Source organism: Hoplias malabaricus, unplaced genomic scaffold (genome assembly GCF_029633855.1).
Source record: "Hoplias malabaricus isolate fHopMal1 unplaced genomic scaffold, fHopMal1.hap1 H_3, whole genome shotgun sequence".
Taxonomy (NCBI): domain Eukaryota; kingdom Metazoa; phylum Chordata; class Actinopteri; order Characiformes; family Erythrinidae; genus Hoplias; species Hoplias malabaricus.
This window is the reverse complement of record NW_027101326.1, coordinates 516533-532321: the sequence shown is the minus strand read 5'-3', so window position 1 is coordinate 532321 and position 15789 is coordinate 516533. Positions and strand designations below refer to the sequence as shown.

Here is a 15789-nt window from a genome sequence, read left to right as displayed (position 1 = left end):
AACTGCGACTGAAACAAGCAATGATCTGATTAAATGCAAGGCAGTTAAGCTATGTTCACACAGCAGGTAAAAGTGGCCCAAATCTGATTTCCTGACCAGATTTTTTTTGTTCTGCTGTTCACACAGTCTGTATAGTGTGACCTCTATCATCAGTCTGAACAGATCGTGCTCCTGAACTGACCCGCATGGGCAAAGGGCGTGGCTTCAGGCGCTGACCAGAAGAAAATGTCCATCTGTTTCATAAAAAGCACTCCCTTCAATACTCCCACGTATTGAAACGTGAACGGATGTTTCTTTCACTCTAAGCGCAGATTTCCCGGGTCTCTCACGAACGTCGTCTCCAAAGAGAACTAGATGAGCGCAGACATGAGTTTAATATTTCCATGATCCATAATTAAACAGCTTCATACCGACATGAACAATATAAAACTAATATAAAAGGACTAAAAAATAAGCTTTTCACTTGTTTGTTTTATAAAAAGCCCTTTATACAAATGTCCACATGTTTTATCTTCTCACAAATGAGAGACAGGAACCTGGATTAAGGAGTTTCACATGTTTTTCATTTCCCACTATGTTTTACAAAACGAAAATCCCACTCTTACCTGCTGTGTGAACGTAGCCTTAGACTTGACAGTAGGGTTGGGGCGGTATAGCGATAATAGTATACCACGGTATTTAAAAATGTGGACGGTATCTCAAAATTTATGATGTGTACGGTGTCAAATTTCTGTTCTGCGTCTTTACAAGTCGGCTAAAATGTTCATATTTAAGAGAGCCACGTGTACAGGGAGGGGGCGCTGTGGGAGCTCAATGACAGGTGGAGAAAACCACAAGCCTAGGAGCCCACCACAGTTGTAAGTTTAGCACTGAGTTTGGGCTAAATGTCTCTCTGTAAACAAACACATGGAAAATACCACGATAATATTTTGAGACGGTAAGAAAAACGTGGATAGCACCCATCCCTAATCTTGACAGTGATCCACTACACTGCCAGTCAGTGAGAGTAGATATCTGTGCAGGTAAAGCGCTGAAAGAATGAGCTGCAGAGAAGACAGGGATGGTTCTGATCGCCACGTGTGTTCGGCAAGACTCGGAGAGACATGTTCACATTCAGCAGTGTTAATGTTTGCAGTTGTGTCTGAAGTGAGGAGACACACTTTATATTTCATTGCCAAGACATGTGCTTCTATGTTGGTTTGTTTTTTGCCTTCTGTAAAAAGACAGCTCTGAATACTATCGCAAAAAGCTCTTCTCCATTTTAAATTTGCGTTTTGATGCATTCACACCGAACGCTGACGCTGCGGCTCCTGTCAGCCATGCGATGTGAATACTAGTAATGAATGGTGATTTTTCATTGGATGTGTATATGATTCGTATATATGGACAACGCCCGTAGGGGGCAATGCTTTGTCACAACCACAAATTGCCCTCCAAAAAACAGGTCTTAATTAATAGAAATTAATTACAATAAAAAAATAAGAAACATCGCATGTTGTTGTGGTTTGGATGTATTTTCCCAAACCATTCAGCCGTAGTTTAAAGAAAATCTTATTCTGCTGCTTACAGCGCTAGCTGCAATATGCTAGTCACGGCACAGCAATAAAACTTTAATTAATGTTGTGTTGTTGGATCTGAAATTTAAATGTTCATTAGCTACTTTGTTTCCGTAGCTCAAATACAGATATTCCTTTAGCCCACCTCCCCCTGCTCCTACCCCAACTACTGTATATGAATACGACTCTGCACAATGAATATTTAATGGGTTATACTATTGTATTTACATGTTTCTAGCTCCTTCTTTAATACAGCTCTGGCTCTCTCTCGCTCTCGTGAACTGATGCTTCCATTAAAGCTGAGATTACAGATATTGTTTCAGGAACTCCACTATTACAGCTAATGGTAAACATAATGATATTGGTAATGATGATGGTAATGACCTTCTATTACCCACGGCGCGAGTGGGTCTCACTTGGGCCACGTTTGCATAGAAACGCACACACACACACCCACACACGTGCGCGCTAATCATGTGTCTCCGCTGGTAATTATACTGTAGTGTGTTTCAATTATAGCGGCTGGAGTCGGTGTGGGTTTGGCAAACATTAATGTGCTGTGTGTGTAAAGTGTGTTTATGTGGTTTATCTGTTTCCTCCAAGAAAACACTTTCCATCCGTTCTCTCCAGACAGCAGAGCTTGATGAAAGTGTGAAAGTGTTTAATGAGGCCGGCCTAGTTAATCAATTTATCCCTAATTACAAAGCCTGAAAGGTGTCTGGGGTGCACTCCTTTTAGGATGGACCTCTGTTGATCTTTTTCTCCTCCCTCTTCCCCATCGTTCCAGCCACCCACGTCTTTCTATCCTTCCTCAAGGATTTTCCCCTCTCCTGCTCCCTCTCCTTCTCCTCCGTTCCGAGAAATATTGCTCCTGTCTACCTTTCCTCAAGAGCCCTCTGACCACATCCCTCTTTCCCTCCATCTGCCTTTGTCTTAGAGGCACATCTGCCTCATCCCTCCTACAGCCACTCTTCCTTCAACTCCTTCTCCTTAATACCCTTCTTCATTCCCACAACAACTCTCGACCAGCCATATCTCTCTCTGAATTATTATGAGGCTATGTCAGTCCAATCTCTTCTTTTTTCCTAAAAAAAGCAATGCTCCTTCCGTCCCCAGGACCAACTATTAAAGTGGTCCATGTCAGAAAAACTCTTTTTTTTGCCTTGCTTTATTTTACAGTTTTATGTCGCTTACAAACCCAATTTAACAGAAAATAAGTAAAAGTAATTCCAATGTATTCTTTGACCAGCTTTAATGTGTTTGTAAATAAACACAAATTTGGAGCTTGATGCCTGCAACACATTCAGAACATATGGAAAAATGCATTCCCTTTGAATTACACTTTTTAATTTTATGGGAACAGAACATACAAAGTGTTGTACTTTTACACATGGAATTTTCCCATTCTTGAAACAGATCTTCAGGTGCACAACCGTAAATTGTCACCATTCTCTGATTCACCTCTTCCTGATGTGCCATATATTTTCAATAGGAGACGATCTGGACCGCAAGCAGGCCAGTCGAGCACATGCAATCTGTGTCTACGACTCCATGCTTCTGTAAGACATGACGTCTTGCTGAAATAACCATGGACTCCCCATGAAAATGCATTGCTTTGATGGCAACATAAAAGCATACTCGCCTCTCAGAGCTGGAATTTTGGGTTCAAGTCCCATCTGGGTTGAGTTTCCATGTTCTCCCTGTGTCTGCATGGGTTTCCTCCAGGCTTTTCAGTTTCCTCCCACAGTCCAAAAACACAGGTGTGGTGAATTGGCTATCCTGGTGTGAGTGAATGAGTATGCATATGAATGAATGTCTGTATGTGTGTATGCCCAGATATGGATTGGCATTCTATCCTTGGTGAACCCCCTAGTTCCGGATGCAGTCCTCCTGGTGGATGGTCATTCCTGGTTGAGGGTACAATGTACATGGCTGCTGCCTCTTGCTAGTGTGTGTGTGGATTGTGTTGAATGGAATGGTGTTTTGTTCTGTGTTGATTGTAAAATGTCCTTGGGTGTCTGGAAAGGTGCTACTTAAGTGTACCACAGGGTGGCACTGTGGTGCAGCAGGTAGTCTTGCAATCACACAGCTCCAGGGACCTGGAGGTTGTGGGTGACTGTCTGTGAGGAGTGTGGTGTGTTCTCCCTGTGTCTGTGTGGGTTTCCTCCAGGTGCTCCAGTTTCCTCCCGCTGTCCAAAAACACACGTTGGTAGGTGGATTGGTGACTCAAAAGTGTCCATAGGTTTGCGTGTGTAAGTGAATGTGAGAGTGTGTGTCACACTGTGAAGGACTGACGCCCCCTCCAGGCTGTGTTCCTGCCTTGCACCCAATGATTCTGGGTAGGCTTCGAACCCACCACAACCCTGAACTGGATAAGGGTTATAGACAATGAATGCATAGGACTGATGTACGGCTTTCACTTTGCACAGTAACATTTCTGTTCGCATGTCTTGTATTGAATTACCTTGTGAGAGTTTGTGCACTTTGTGCATTGGCAAGGGGAGCATAGGAAACTTTTGCTGTGCATTTTTAGCAGAGCCTTGCGTTTTTAGAGGGCAGGGTGTGGAGGTTCGCATTGAGTGGAATTGATCTGCTGTTGTCACAAATTAATTTTCAAGAAGGAATGTTTAAAAAAATGAACAGAACCAAATAAAATGTAGGCACCGTGTGTATAGGATTAGGGCTGTCTGCGTCACTGTAAGTGATGATGGTTAATGCACTTGCGTGTTTTCATTCACCTGCTAATATTAGAATGTTTTAAAACGTGTATCTTGTGTTAACACAAAACTTCTTTGTGTCATCAAATTCTAAATGTTTTTATAGATCTCTATAGTCAAATCTATAAAAATATTTTCCTATCAAAGATTCTTGTTTTTAATTGCATTGTTCATAATGTCATCACTTTTCCAACAATGGGTCACTTCTAATTAGATCAGATCCAAAAAAAAATATTATACAGTAAAATGTTTTTAATACAGATTTTTACCGTTCTACTATTGAAAATGTTTACAGCTAGAAATATTTACAATAAATAGTACAATATGTAATTTTTTGCATATCACATTTATCATTTAAAGGAATACAATGTAAGAATTGGCTTTTTTTTCTCCTGAGCTCCCCCCTATTTTCTGCTGAGTGTAATTCACATTCACAGTACTGTCGTGAACACACCCGCTCTCTCTCTCTCTCTTTCTCTCTCTCTCCCTCTTTCTTTCCCTCTTTCTTTCTCTCTGTCTGTCTCTCTCTCTCTCTTTCTCTCTCTCTTTTTCTCTCTTTCTTTCTTTCTTTCTTTCTCTCTCTCTCTTTTTCTCTCTTTCTCTCTCTCTCTCTCTTTTTTTTCTCTCTCTCTTTCTCTCTCTCTTTCTTTCTCTCTCTCTCTTCCTTTCTTTCTTTCTCTTTCTCTCTCTCTCTCTCTCTCTCACTAGCCATTATAACCACAGCAACCGACAGAAAAGCACTTATCACCTGAATCGCTGTCCAATGCTAAAAAGTGACCAGACTTAGTAACCAGTAGCCGGTTCATCCACATATCAACCGGAGAAAAGTACCTTTTACCAGAATCAATGTCTAACGCGAAAAAGTTAGAAGCTGCAAACCCTGGCTCACTGCTCAGTAACTCTCAAAAACTTGATTATAACACTTTTGTAAACTTATAACTAAGCAACACATGAAGGAAGTTCCCATGCAAGTTACTTATTACTTGTGTCCTCATACTTTATATAAATACAGTCCAGTATTAACCCTTGTCTACACTCATTCTATCTCTCTTTCTCCGCTTTGCTCTCTCTGCTATAATGTCCATACCGGGAATACTGAGCTAGATTCTACTTGTAGGTAGGCAACCACCCAAGAGATTTGTGCTGTAAATGTTAACGCATTTCTCGCAAGAGCCCTCCACCTCATGATTCAGAAGTTGCCTAGTTCAGTAAACCAGCAGTGGACCCGGGGTAGCAGCCACAGAGGCTCTGTTCTCCCTATTACAGCACTGTGGAACATCACAATCATTTAGAAGCTGTAATTTTAAGGTAGAAATACTACATATTGTTCCTTTAAATATAACTGAAATAGGTTACACTTGAAATAAATTACATTTAATTAATATATCCCTCCCGAAACACAAGTTTGTAGTCTTGATATACTGAAAATACTACTTGTGCCCTCTTTGTGGCTTATGGACCTGACCTCTAACAGGAGTCCAGTGTGCCAGAATTGTATGTCTTTTGGCCTGATCTGATATAAATATAAGATACAAACTGAACCCAAACAGTCAGCAGCAGTTGGGATTGGTCAAATATCTCAAGCTGTAAAAACTATCCTTCCACCCCCCCATGTATTCCTACTTCTGGAAGTGTTCTGACCTTTTCTTCTCATTCGTTTCTTTTTCCTAAGGCTGTGTTCCTTCGTCTATTTCTTTAGTAGAAATCCCCTCTTTCTCTCCACAATAAATATCCTTTTTCTCTGCTGCCCTCAAGGACTCTCATACAATATTCCATCTTTCCCTCCATTCTTAGTTTGAAAATCATTGTTGTTTCTCTCTGAGACATTTATTTAGCTTAGCCTTAAATCCCAGGGTAATTACTTTTCGCCTAACTCTGTACCGTTCTGTACATACGTGTAATCAATATTTCAAATATATTGGTCTTTTTTCCAGCAATTTCTCTTCTCCTTGTTATATTCTTGTGTGTAGATGATGGTACCACAAAATGGTGGCAATTTTTTTTTAATGAACACCAGTTGCTTACAGCTGAAATATGGAGGGAATTTGTTTTGTTTATAGTGTTGTGAGATTTGGAACACTTTCCATCCTCTTTTTATGTCAATAATTTTTTGGCTGTTTGTTTATTTATTTATATATTTTTACAAAGTCCTTTATGCTCTGCTGGTTCCCCTTCAGCATTAGCTTTAGTGTTGTTAGGTAAAATATGAAGGGAATCTGGAAATTCATTCATATTTCACACAAAATGTTTGAAAGTGGGCTGAGTTCCCAGTGCTATAAAAGCAACCTTCACACTTATTCTATCAGTCTATATTCTGTCTAACAGAGCAGCCACACCAGTCTGTTTCACTCAGGCCAACCAGTCACAGTGTGAATTCATCTTTATATATCATTTGACACCATGATTTCACACTATATATGAAAAATAATGTGGCATTGAACAGTATCAGCATTACGCAACACTACCACAAACTATTCATCATCATAACTGTTTTCTAGCATGAGTTTTAAAGTGTTGCTTTTAATATTCTAGAGAAAAGCTTATGCATTTTGTAATATTTCTGCCTACATTCTTTTATATAGTCTCTGTATTGGCTTGCTCCATTTGCCAGTATGCCACCATCAATAGTAAAGAACCTATTGCTGTAGAGTAACTGAATAACATCTCAAGGCCCAGCTTTTCAAAGGAATCAAAGCATGTCCTTCTGAATGAGTGATCATATTACTTATTACTCCCTCTGCCATCCAACAGCTATAATTGACCCTTGATGGCTTAATGTAAAAACAGACCTGTTTGAATAAAGTCAGTAACGTGAGACTCTTATATTTTTAAAGGGGGCTGCCTACTGGGCCGGCCTAGAAGAGGCATTTTCGCTTACTGACTGACTGACTCCTAATGTTCAAACATAGGAGTAGTAGTTCAGCTGTATTTTACAATTACCTGGTCATGAGAGGTGAGAGCTGAATTGGGACACCCTCACACCGCTTCAGTGCTGTAGGTCCACCGTCCACCGCGGTGAGCAGCTCAATGTTTTACTGGAGCCTCGAACAGAAATGTGTTAAACATTGTTTTTTTTTCTTTATGTGTGGAGAATGTTTTTGTGACCCACCCTTGTTTTCTACTATATATTTAACAAACAGAAAGTCTTGTCTTACTAATTTGATTTACTTTACATGAAAGCAGACAAAATCTCTGGATTATTAAATCCAGAACACCAGAGCAAGGTGTTACTCAAAATAAACGGGGCTGTGAACTTTTTTTTACTGCACCGTTTTGTCAGTCAGACCCTTATAGAAATGTAAGTCAGTACATAAATATCTACTTCCCATCGTTTCCCTGTTCCTTTATCAAGTATAGATTACTCAGTTGATTAAGGTGCTTGGTTTTAGAAATGTTCAAAATTTTAAATGTTAAAATGTTACTTTGTTTGTTTCGGGTAAACGAGTTGCTTTAGTGTCATTTCAACACAGTTCTTCAGTTTCGTAGCTTTGTATGAACAGCAGCTGAGAAGATCAAGCATTTTTATAGTTTGTTATTATTGTTTAAGTTGAATGGAACGGAGTATTATCTGTACATAAAGGCATGTGTTTGTCTGCCCCAAGTTTCCTCTTTTTGGAAACCAAAATATGGTCACCCTAACTGACATAAACTGGTTTGTGAACCAGTAAAATTAGTCCCCAGCTGAAACAGTAGATTCTTCAGCACGAACCATGGCTCAATAATAGGAAATAAGTCAGGAACACTGCCTGTTTGTGTGTGTTTCTGGGGCTGTGTTTGGCGCGACACTGCGTCTTAGCCAGAGACTCGGCTCGGCATTGGTTAGCTTAGCAGGACGGCTTGGAGCTCGGCAACAAAACACACATATTATATCTCACAGAGAGAAGAGGACTGCTTAATTTGTCTTATTTCACGTGAGTGTGTGTCTTTGCCTGAAATATTTTAAAGGGAAGTGGTGGGGAGACATTTTGTGGAGTGTTTATAAAACTCCATAAAACTTTGCACAGCCTTCTTAAACTTCACATGTTTAAACTTGTTACATTGAATAAATAAGTAATTGTAATTCTTAAAATCAACCAGTGTTATTGGTCTTTGTTCTTTGGTGGTAGGTCATCTAGTATTTATTTTTACATAAAATGAACAAGAAAAACACTGATACCATTTCCTGTACAACACATAATAAACACATAATAAAAACCACATGTAAATAAAGACATTGATATGAAGCATCAAAGCTTCTCCAGACTTTCCAATGACAACGGTATGTATTTAGGGCTTTCCAGTTTTTGAAATGCCAGAAAAACTTCTGTGACAATGGCTGTATGGCTAATTGTGGTCCGGCAAAACTAGGCTTGCTTAGTTTCTCTTTGCTCTTGTTTTTTATTCAGAAACTGCCCATTAATTTTAAAATATGTCGCAGGCCTTCAGTGCTGCAGGATATGCTTTTGGTATCCTTGACAACAAGAAGACAACATTAAGCATTAATATTCCAGTATATTGTTTGGAATTACCTTCACAGCAGTGGAAATAATAAAGATTAAAATTAATGGAAAACTTCTTAATTGGGATGCACCGATTTTGAATCTTTTGGGCCGATACGATGACCGATAATTAGCACCTTGAAGTAGCCGATACCAATATTAATAACCAATGATTTTATGATTTTGTAATTAAAGCAAATTCACACTGGATTAAAGCAAAACAGATTCGTTTTTATCATAGGGTTTCATAGAACAAGTCTTTTCTTTTCACTTTTTTTCCTTTTGTACATTTGTACATTTCTGTAGTTTTTTGTATTTAACATTTTAAGTATATTAATTGTAGTTCATGGGCAGCAGATAGTTTTGCAGTCACACAGCTCCAGGGGCCTGGAGGCCCCGCTCCGGGTGACTGTCTGTGAGGAGTGTGGTGTGTTCTCCCTGTGTCTGCGTGGGTTTCCTCCAGGTGACTGTCTGTGAGGAGTGTGGTGTGTTCTCCCTGTGTTGGAGTGGGTTTCCGGGTGCTCCGGTTTCCTCCCACAGTCCAAAAACACACGTTGATAGGTGGATTGGCGACTCAAAAGTGTCTGTAGGTGTGAGTGAATGTGTGTGTGTGTGTGTGTTGCCCTCTGAAGGACTGGCGCCCCCTCCAGGGTGTATTCCCGCCTTGCGCCCAATGATTCCAGGTAGGCTCTGGACCCACCGCGACCCTGAACTGGATAAGCGCTTACAGATAATGAATGAATGAATAATTGTAGTTCATTTATATATTTATCAAAGATTTACTGCTGGTTCCGCATGAATGGTTTCTAGAGGGGCGCTAATTAGTGTAACACCGGGTTTATTTTGGAGAGCGAGGGAGAGAGCTGCTTAAAATGGAGAAAAAAAAAAGAGAGAAGTGTGTTTGAGCAAGTGTTAGAAATCGTTTATCATCGTGTTTCAGTAATAAATTCAGATGCTGAATGACTCTATATCTATTTTCATGTGTTTTATATCAGAAGGGCTCCTTCACTGAGGTGGTTGAGAATATCTTTCTGTCGTTTAACCTGCTGTGTGTGTATTTTTACACAGCTGTGTGTGTACAGAGCATCGCTGATATTTTAAACTGGTTTTCACGACTGTGAAATTTAATCCCAGAAAAAACGTAAACGGAAGGTAAAGTTGTGTATTGTAGTTGTGAAAGTGGTGTCAAATTGTTGTTGCCTAATTAAGGAACTCTGGTTATAACATATTACTTTCATGATTACATCATACGACTAATAATCCAAAATAATCTGGTAATACAAACCATCCAGATCTATCGTGTCTCCTGCAGTTTGAGTAGCTGGTGTTTTCTTTTATAAATGTAATGAAGACTGAGTTACTTTCAATGAAACGTACAGGAAAGTTTGCTTGTTTGTATGAATGTAGCAGTAGTCATCTTTTTACTCTGACCTTATAATTCAAAGGATCCAATGACATTTGAGGGAAATATCCTCACAGGAGGAAACATATTGGTTTTGGAACACTTTTTTACCACAGGGCATAGGGAGGGCATGGACAATACACAATGTTGCAGGACTTCAGAGGTATACTCACCAATCACTGGACTAGAATAAGAATAAATCCCCACATACCGGCTAAGCCATATATTCATTATGTGATGTTAAATGATAGTAAACACAGAAAGATGTGATTTATACATTTTGGGTTCATTACGAAACCACATTTAATTTCCTGTTTTTTTTTCTTTATAAATTTAGTTTCCTGTACAGACTCATACCAAACTCTATAATTAGACTTAAACTGATGTGTTATTGGCTGAAAAATGGGTTTAAACACAGGTCAAAGTGAATTTACATGGCTTTCTTATTTTATTCTCACTGTCCCGGTTTGAACTAGCTTTGTAATCAACTTATTGCCTTTTTTCTTTTATGATTATCTTTCGGTTTTTATGAGGGGATTAAGTTTTGCTCATCTGAAAAGCCTCTCTGAGATGAGTATGATAAATAGCAGTGTCTATACTCATTTGTTTTTCTCTCTTTCTCTCTTGTTCTTGCTCGTCTGTTTCTCCCTCAGAAAGCTGACCTGGCTGTAGCAGGTTTTACCATCACCTCTGAGCGGGAGAAGGTCATCGATTTCTCCAAACCCTTCATGACCCTGGGCATCAGCATTCTCTACCGTGTCCATATAGTAAGTGACCACTGTGAATCACCTCCATATCCTGTATGTTAGGCTTTTTCACTTCGGTCCTGGGATGATTTCACATGTGCTACGTCTGGTTAGGTTTCACAAAACACCTGTTAGAGTCAAGATATCGTGTTAAAGTTTGAACGGGAGAAAATGAAATGTAGATACTGTACAACAGACATCCAGAATGCATTATGGGAGATAATAAATAAATACATTTATTCTTAATAACTAAACCTAACTTCTGTATAATATTTACTGGTATTAAATATGAATTAATTAAATATTTTATTAAATACATATTCGTTTTATTTTTATTAATACGTTAAGCATCTCAAGCAAGCAACATTATTTTTCATATTGACTTGCAAAAGTTACCTACCTTGTGTCTATACTTGTCATCCATTTTATCAGCTCTACTGAACATACAGGAATACTTTGTCGTTCTACAATTACCAGCTGTAGTCCACCTGTTCCTCTGCATATATTCTTATCCCCATTTCACCCTGTTCTTCAATACTCAGGACCCCCACAAGACCACAGAGCAGGTATGATTTTGGGATGAATCATTCTCAGTGCTGCAGTGTCACTGCTGTGTTAGTGTGTGTTGGGCTGGTATAAGTGGATCAGACACAGCAGCACTGCTCAAGTTTTTAAACACTAGGTGCGGCCCACTCCCGACACATAGGTTGTCCCAATTCTTAGAAACCTCGTTATGTTGCCTACTGAGATACCTTAATCTAGCTAACTTTTAATGCGGCATCAAACCATTCCTCAGCCACGAAGGCAATTCCATTATGCAACGCAAGCATAACTCTCATCTATCTCAAATAATTAAAATCGCAATAAAAATGGGAAGATTATCGTGCTGAAATTCTGAGGTGATGCTAGCAACTGAGGTAAGTAAACACTGGTTGCGTGCAGTGGACAGGAACAAACTCTAACTAGAGAGATTGAATAATCTCTCTCATGAAGACAGGTGACCATTAGAATGCTGCCTACTTAAGCAGCTTACGTAGTCAGTGCCAGCTCGATAGGCAGCTCGATAGGTTTTGGGACAGACCCACTGTGCCCTCACTGTCCACAGGAAGCAGTTGGCTGGATATTTTTGGTTTGAGGCCTTTTCTCAGTCCCACAGTGACACTGATGGCTTTAAAAACTCCAGCACCACTGCTGTGTCTGATCCACTTGTACCAGCACAACACACACTAACACATTACTAGTGCTGCGTTCATATGCAGGTTGTATACAGTAGTAAATAGGACTTCACTCTGTTCGGGTGTTTGGTTGAAGATCTGCCCACTGTATACATTGGCCCTAAAATGTGATATATTAAATACCAGCTAAACACTTTGAGTAATATCAAATCTGATCATAATATTTGACTTTTATCTACAGAAATCATACATAAAGACACAATTCAAATTTATTTTTGCCATTTTCTCCAGGTATAGACGTAAACAGTCGTGATATATGTCACATCTCGTAAACTCATGTATCATTGTCATGCTCTTTATGTGAAACCAAGGCATACGTTGAAGTGGATATTTAATGACACATGAACACAACACTCCAACAAGCAACAATGAGTAACTAACATTAAGGATACAAAGGGAGCTTATAAAAGAGAACACATTAGGGACACCTATGAACCTGGTCACATGACATGTTCAGGGCTCACAGGTGCAGGGTGTGGCTACAGGACAAGATGGAAAAACATGGAACAGGCTTAACCCCTGACAATCATCTAGAATTCAGAGAATACGACTTTGTCCGCCATTTGGATGCCATTTACAAGTGGAAAATTTGGTATTTCCCAGTTTCTGACATCACTTGAATGCTGCATTAGCATGTCATCGTCACTGCACCTGAGAATGGTTCACCCCCCTGATCATACCTGCTCTGTGGTGGTCCTGACAATTGAAGAGAATGAAATTGAGATGAGAAAGTATGCACAGAAACATGGACTACACTCTGCAAGTTTAGAACTACAAAGCGCACCTGATTGGTCAATGGAGCTGAAGAAAGTGACAGTGAGTGTTCCAGTGATCGTTCAGTGTATTCTGCAGTATATGGCATACTCAAAGCTGTGTTATTATCTAGGTTCACGCATTGTTTGACTGACTCCTAATGTTGAAACACTCATGTGCGAGTAGGAACTGTTAATTCCACCATATTTCACAGAGAGAACTTAAGGTGGCGCCACTACACCGTCTGTTGTTAGTTCAGCCATATTTCACATTCCAGTTCGTGAACTAAATTTGGAACCGTCCGGCGGTGACCAGAGGTCCTCTTTTCCCTGGACAAGTCTCTTTTTGGGACCTAAAACATGTGTCTTCAAGGGGTCAGAGAGTTGGGAGCTGAATTTGGGACAGACTTCAGCGCTGTAGGTCCTCCATCCACCGCGGTGCAGCTCAGTGTTTTACTGGAGCCTCGAACAGAAATGTGTTGAACGTTGTTGAGCTACAGGGGTATTAATATGGGCTACAGGGGTATTAACCCATCCAGCAATCCGTGTGCTGGAGCAGCACTCAATATCTTTGAGTTGAGCTGGAGTAGCACTTCCAGAATGAATCATTAATTTCATATAAATTATATCACAATGATCTTTTAGGGTGTACATTGAAGAAGGTACCTGGACAAAAGTATGCATTGACATCCAAGCTTTATTTTTCCATCGTCGAAGTTACATTTAACAACTTCAAATGCAAATCACGCTAAAAGAAACAAAATCATTTTGGGGTTCAACAATGTTCATTTTTGTGTTGGGGATAACAGACTAGCTGTTTCTGATTCACTAGGGTCGTGTACGACAGTTTGGCATCGCTTTAGAATAAGACTACACTTATAAACTAGTGGTGTGCGTTTCTTAAAACCTTAAAAAGACCGCCAATACATTTAGATCGCCACCTTTTAAATAATTCAACCTTAAGAAACCCACAGTTTTATTGAGACATCCTCCTTAAAAATGACCTTTAAAATCTTGGAGACTGCCTATGTATTTCTGTGTCCCTCACTTCCCTCCCCCTCATTCTCATTGTCCAAACATACCGTAGCAACAAGGACACTCTGGGGATCGATTTGGTGTAAATGTATTTCACATTGAGTGATAATTGATCGACAATCTCAAATTTACATGCGCTAGAAAGGGGACGTTTCTCTACCATTTTAAAATTTAAATGAAGCCTGTAGGTGAAAGTATAAGGAAACGTTTGGCTGAAAATGGAATAATGAAATAGGGTCAAGGACATTCATTTCAATGCACACCCTCCAAAGAAATGCTTATAGCTTGGAAAATCTTTCCCCAATCGTTTAACCACATATACCCCTGCGACAAGGAGACTCTGGGGATTTTTTTTTTTTTTTTGCAGTTTAAGCAAGAATTGTGTTATGATGAGTTAAAAACAGAACAAAATTTTAAAACACTGCACGCTAAGCCGTTCTGAAAATACATTGCACTCTATGGGAGCCGAAACCCTCCCTGGTGCTGACCAAAGGAGCTAGTGTGCAATGACATCATGCAGTTTAGCCATCCCCCATTCAAATGAATGGAGTGATTTTAAAAGAAGGGTACAATGGGAAGGATGATACTAGACGTGACGGGTCCCGGTGCACCCAGGTCCTACCGTGTGGAATCTCGTGGCCATAGCTTTAAAACCAGTTAGACCGAAAAAAAAATCCACTGAAATGACTGGGGAAAACAGAGAGAAAAATGAGTGTAGCTGTTAAACGAGTGCAGGTATCCAAGCCCGCTTTTCCTCAACAAGACGCACATTTTCCAGGTGGAACCAGAGTCAATATCTCAAACTGTGGGACTAGTTAGCCAGACAAAAAATTGGCTGAATAATAATAAGAAAAAGATTTTTTTTTTTGACTGATTTAAGAAGAACAAATATATTCTTCTTATATATGAATTTGTTCTTCTTATATAATTATTTAAAATTTGTAATAATCTTTACTAGTTATTATGTAATGCATTGATACTAATTAATAATCAGTTATAACACATAGATAGAAAGTGCAGCAGTGCCGTGTTGTTTGCCAAAGAGTGAACTCACATCCATTTACACTGTTAAACCTCAGATCTTGCCAGATATTGACCTCTTCTCCATCAGTCAGCATGAAGCCTGTTGGCTTTATTGTATATTTGTTAATAGGTTTAACCATTAATTTAATCCAGTTTTTATATGTCAGTGACAGTGTGGTGTGCCTAAACACGAAATGACAAAATTCACATTGTCACGTACGAGCGGGATTTTTATCATGACATTTTCTGTAATTTCTGACTCTTTAAATATTAGACAAAAAAAGAGGTCACTGTCACACTTCCTTTGTGTTACAAAGGATTATTGACTTTTAAAGTGTTTACATTCGAATTAATTAGCATGTAATAAACAGGCTTTTAAACCATGTATAAACCTTCTTAAGTGTAGTCTTATTAATTCTTACTTACTTACTTACTTACTAATTCTATTTTAAAAGTGGTAATGGAAGTTAATATTTTAAGCAGGATTTTGGTAATTTATGCCCAAATGTGTTTTAAACTTCTCTGTCACAAAACATAGATATTATTTTGAATTTCTGTGATTAAACAAGGAAATTAAAAATTCATTATTTAGTAATAATTTAGGCTAGCGTTTCATTGTTTCTTGAGCACTACCATGCAATATGACCTCCAGAGTGACACTCAAAGCCAGCAGCCGCTCATTTGTCCATACAGTGGACCATAAGTTTTGAATTCACAAAAATTTACGTCAAAATTTTCCATTGCCTGTACTCAAGGAGCTCCAGAATAGTGCATTGTTATTACGCAGGAACAAATACAAATGTCTGTTATGGCATGGTGAGCAAGCAGCTATGGAGATTTAATGT

At 39.2% G+C, this 15789-nt stretch overlaps 1 protein-coding gene across 4 annotated transcripts in view; it reads left to right on the top strand.

Moving 5' to 3' along the window:
• The window catches only part of LOC136686046 (glutamate receptor ionotropic, kainate 5-like), a 105349-nt gene that overhangs the window by 48933 nt on the left and 40627 nt on the right, over nt 1–15789 (top strand). For all 4 annotated transcript variants that reach the window (XM_066659526.1, XM_066659525.1, XM_066659524.1 and 1 more), the window contains one exon: nt 10807–10920. In XM_066659526.1, coding sequence (XP_066515623.1) covers nt 10807–10920 — 114 coding nt within the window. The remainder of the gene's footprint in view (nt 1–10806; nt 10921–15789) is intronic.